Source organism: Aegilops tauschii, chromosome 2, assembly GCF_002575655.3.
Source record: "Aegilops tauschii subsp. strangulata cultivar AL8/78 chromosome 2, Aet v6.0, whole genome shotgun sequence".
NCBI classification, from domain to species: Eukaryota; Viridiplantae; Streptophyta; class Magnoliopsida; order Poales; family Poaceae; genus Aegilops; species Aegilops tauschii.
This window is the reverse complement of record NC_053036.3, coordinates 52,918,998-52,924,143: the sequence shown is the minus strand read 5'-3', so window position 1 is coordinate 52,924,143 and position 5,146 is coordinate 52,918,998. Positions and strand designations below refer to the sequence as shown.

General features: G+C 51.8%; 1 protein-coding gene across 1 annotated transcript; it reads right to left on the bottom strand.

Moving 5' to 3' along the window:
• Positions 1 to 996: 996 nt before the first annotated feature.
• On the bottom strand, positions 997 to 4,894 carry LOC109763982 (GRAS family protein RAM1-like). The gene is made up of 3 exons (XM_020322859.2): positions 3,872 to 4,894; positions 1,711 to 2,471; positions 997 to 1,360 (listed from the first exon to the last, which is right to left on the bottom strand). Exons 1-3 carry the CDS (start codon positions 4,892 to 4,894, stop codon positions 997 to 999), a joined length of 2,148 nt encoding a protein of 715 aa, XP_020178448.2.
• Positions 4,895 to 5,146: the final 252 nt, after the last annotated feature.

Genomic DNA, 5,146 nt, shown 5'->3' with positions numbered 1-5,146 from the left:
AAATGCTGACGCGTGGTTGCCTATTGGTCCCGGTTAGTGCCACCAACCGGGACCAAAGGCCCTCCTGCCTGGGCTCGCCGCACCGGCCACGTGGAGGCCCATCTGTCCCGGTTCATGTAAGAACCGGGACTAAAGGGTTAGGGCATTAGTAACAACCCTTTAATCCCGGTTCAAAAACCGGGACAAAAGGCCCTTACCAACCGGGACAATAGGCCCTTTTTTTACTAGTGCAAGCAACATATCCGGACGAAGACATGACAGGAAAGTATTATTCCTCGCCATCGATGGCGACATTGCCTCACCTACGTCACCCAGACACTTAGACTTAACCCTAAATAAAGCTAGAGTGACCAAAGACTACATAGACAACCCATACCGGGGTCTCCCTCCCCTCATCGGTGCCAAAAAGCACCTCGAGGCGAGCGGGACCAGTTACGGGAGATCCCCTTAGGCGGAAACCCTAGCCTTTTTTCTTGGGAGAAGAGGCGACGGATGTTGTGTGTTTCGTGGAGTCGACCTTGCAGAGAACCTTAGTGAAATTCACAGTGAACAATACACGATGACAGCCCAAGTAAAACACAACGCAAACAACATGGACTCGACTGCTGGCAACAACAAACGGAGAATCAGACGAATGTGCCTTAATCGTTCTCAGTTTGAAATTTACATATTTCACCAGTCAAAGAAAATTCAAACTCAGAAATGCAGTTTCACCAAATTTGTGTCGTCTGCGTGAAGTTTTATCTGAACCAGAATTTTTCTGATGTTCTAGTTATCTGCCATTCAAAAATGTTGGCTGAAAACAGGAGCAAATCTAGATACATTCGCATATAGCAAGATTCAACTATAAGCACCACAAATCCAAGTTCGTCTCCAATACAAACTTGTTACAGTGAGTTGCCGGAAATTCGGCTAGTCAACCAACCAAGAAAATAAACACACCCACACACATAGGAATTCTTTTCCATCTTGTCCAGCCCGCGACGGATCCTTTGATCAGCACCGCCACGCTGATGCGCCGATGATGGCACGATCCTGCCAGCCGAGGAGGAGGCACCCTTTGTCCTCATTGAGCCGGTACCCGTCACCGGCGCCGTAAAGTCCTAGGAGGACCTGGCTCTGGCCGACGGCCGCTGGGCTTAGCGGCACGGCCTCAAATCCACGGTCCTCCATGATGCGGCGCCACCGGTCTAGCCGCTCGTGCCGTGCCACCCGCTCGGCGCCCTCGCACGCCACCACATTGCGAATCTCAGGAGCCAGGAGGCATTGCTCGACCTTCATCCGTGGCGCTGAGTCTGCCGGAAATGTCGCGTCCAACGAGTCGAAGATGGCCGAGTAGTAGTGCAGTGCCTCCAGGAACCTGTATACAAATTCAGCAATGAATTTTGTCTCCTTTTTTTTAGAATGGATGAATTTTGTCCTTCAAATTTAACATCGCTATCAAATTAGATTCATCTATATATGTACTATGTTGGTCTGTCACATGTTTCCACCGATTACTTACCACAGTAATAATTAACACCACATTAGTTAAGAGCAAACATCATATGATGGGTTATCCTCTTTTTGAAAAAAAATACTCCCTCCGTCCCAAAATATAAGAACGTTTTTTACAATAGCATAGTGTTAAAAAAGTTTTTATATTTTAGGACAGAGGTAGTAAAAGCAAAAGAAAATTGAAAACGAGGATGAGTTTAATTTGGCGCGTACCTGCCCAAGAAGTATGGGCCGTTATGGCCAGCTTCCTGCTCCACGAGGGTCATGATCTTGGGAGCCTGGTCACGGATCATAGACAGCAGCGGGCCGAGATGAGCGCCGGGGACGCGGTGCATGCGGTTCACCGCGTTCACGGCCAGCGCCTCCCCAACGCGGCGCTGCAGAGCGGCAGGGCGCAGCCTCTCCAGCTTGTCCGCCACGGCGGCATGGAACTCGAACGGCACGCGCAGCGATGCGGCGAGGGAGGCAAGGTGCCGCCCGGTCTCCCGTACAGCCGTGGCCGGGTGGCCCACCCCCGTCAGCCTTAGCGTCGGCGGGCCACCCGGCCGCGCCGCGAGTGCCTGAAGGAAAGCCGGCCACTGGTAGCCCTGGAGGATGTCGAGGTCGACGACGTGGACGCGGTCCTCGCCGTGGAAGGCCTCGAAGATGGCCTGGTTGGCCGTGAAGTGAGCGAACTTGATGTAAGGGCATGCCTGATAGAGGATCTGGTAAATCTTTAGGGTATCTGGCGACGGCGGGAAGGGATAGGGGGCGCCCGCGCCGCGCGGGGAGATGGCGGTGCCGGAGGAGACCGAGAGGCGAGTGGCGAGCGCGTCGGCGAAGTAGGAGGCGACACGCTGCATGGAGTCGCCGAGCGGCGAGGCGACGCGGCGGAGGAGGTGGAGGTGGCGGAGGGCGGAGGGCTGGTCGCCCTTGGACACGAAGTCGGCGCACGCCAGCAGCAGGTGCACCAGCTGAAGACCGCTGTCCTGCTCCTGCATGCATGGAATCTGAATTGTGAGTGGCGACCACTGAGTATTCCGGATTTGCATGGCCAGAAAATAGATTTTATTTCGAGATCTCTTCTTGCATGCTCAAATCATTCATATGGCGTCACGTATGTGTAGTGTACTCTATGTGAAACATGCTTTGTAAATTTTTACTAGGCATATGTAGAACTTCGTTGTAATTCTCGAAAAGATCATCACTAGTATTTGCTGAAAATGCTGAATTGCAAATTTTCATCAGGAGTAATATATGACTTGTCGATTTCTTCCTCTTTAAAATCTTGCAAAGTGGAATCAATAAAATATTCTGAAAGATGAGAAACTATGCAGATTTTCAATGCATAATCTTTCAACAAAATGTGAGTTTTTCATTAGACCCCCCTATTTTATGGAAAAATATAGTTGAACCCTAGGTCATGACCACAACCTTCTTCCTCCCGTGCACTCTTATTATATCTCATGCGCCTCTTCCTCGCGCTAACTCCTACCATATTAGATAGAGATTTAACGCCCACCCTTAAGAATGAGGCCCTCAAATTCATGGACTAGGGTTCAACAAGGAACAGAAAAGGACGGCGGCGCATCATGGGGGTTCTACAAAAAAAAGGAGACAAATCTCTCTCTCTCTCTCTCTCAAATTCACCATCGCCTTTGGCCAAGGCAAGTCAAGAACTCAGGAGTTTGTCGAACCACAATTTAGCGTTTCCTTGAAGCCCGTTAGGCTACTAATTACCCATCCCTACCGATTTTCCTGAGATGAGTGGTTCAGCTCCTCACCCTTCCTCTGACTCTTCCCCTTCTCCTTCTTACTCCCCCTTCCGCCCTATCATCTTCCTTCTTCCACTCGGGATGCCGCTCAATTCCCTCGTATCAGATGGTAAGAGAGGTTAGCTCTCTAAAACTTGATTGCAAGCGTCCATTAACATATTACTCCCTCAATTGCTCTTTGCCGGCATGTTACTTTGTGTGAGTGCGTCGGATTTTAAGTTGCGTGCATCCTAATTATGCAGGTGTCAAGTGTGCACACATTGTGTTTGTATGGATCCCTCGATGCGGCATTTGATTCAATATAAAGGACCTTTTAACAAAAACATTAATTATGGCATGCTTTTGGCAAGTTGGGTTAAAACAACGGTCTCAGTCTGACGATCTAATTTAACCACACCACCCCCACGTACGGAATGCATGGACTGCGACCATTTGGCCAATTGTGACAGCCTGCGTGCCAAATTCAAAGACTACCAAAGAAGATGGAGTAAAAAAACAGTGGATAACCGCAATCTAATTTCTCAAGTCTACGTAAACAATCCGTGTAAATTGATGCTTCATGGCTGCCGTCACAAAAAAATAAAAATAAAAATTGATGCATGACTGGTACTTTTAATTACCTGCTCAACCTGATCTGACTGTATTACTGACCCCAGCATGCTGTGCAAGGAGGAAGAATCTGCCCACTGGTCAGGCTTTGCCATTTGGTGCTGCAACGGCAAGCCATCTGCAGCTCCGAACTGGCTGGCGTAGTAGAGGTGATCAGGCTGCAAGCCTCCCACCGGAATCCCTCTGCCGACCGCCGCCTCGTCCCTGGTTCCGTACACCGGCTCCGGCATCGCCAGGCACTCGGAGAGCGTCGGCAGCTGCGTAGCACTGGTGCCGGCAGAGGAGGAGCCGCCGGCATCCTTCTCCGGCGGCAGCTGGTACGCCAGGTAGCCTTCCTCCAGGAAGGAGGAGTTCAAGGATGGCAGAGCAAGATTCTCGCTGTTATTAACGTAGGACGAGGAGCACGAGAGGTTGCTCTTGCTGCTGTTGCTGTGGGCGTTGTTGACGAATCCCTTGTGGAGCGGGCTCTGCGACGACTTCCCCTTGCCGTAGCCGGCGAGATTGCTGGGGCTTCCCGTGTCCATGCCGTGCAAGGTGCCATGCATGTAGCTCTGTTGGCTGGTGCTGTTGTTGTAGAGGTTGGAGAAGGTTCTCCTCGGGGAGGACACCATCTCTCTCTTAGGGGAGGACACCATGTAGTCCCGCTTGGGTGAAGACATCATGTAGTCCCTCTTGGGAGAAGACACCATGTAGTCCCTCTTGGGAGAAGACGCCATGAAGTCCCTCAGAGGGCTGAAGTCCCTCCTTGGGGAGGACATCAAGAAGTCGGCGCCTGAGGCGGCGCCGGCGCCGATCTGGTCGGCGAAGAGCGACTCCCACATGGCGAGGTCAGGCGACTGGATCTCGCCGTCGATGTCTCCATCGAACCTCAGCGCTTGCAGGCCCGCTAGGGCGTCGATGGCGTCGGGGTCCGCTGACGAGGCGACGATGTTGGACTCCGAGAAGGAGGCGGTGGGTGAAGTCGGCGCTGCTGGCTGGTGCTGTAGCTGCTTCGTGCCGGAGCTCATGTCAACAGCGCAGTTTAGCGTCCCCATGCGTGAGCACATGAGAGATTGCTGTGTCCCAACTACACCGGCACCGATGCATCTAACACCATCAACCACTCGATCGAGCAAACCGCTATTGAAGCTAGCTAGCTCTGGGTTTCAATCTCAGAGATGTTTCATTTGGTCCAGCTTCCCTGATAGATAGGTCTTGAAATATGGGAGCTAGCTAAGCAGCAGAAGCGTGTGCCCTGAAATATGGGTCGACGAGCTTGGAGCCATCATGTTGGCCTGTACGCACAT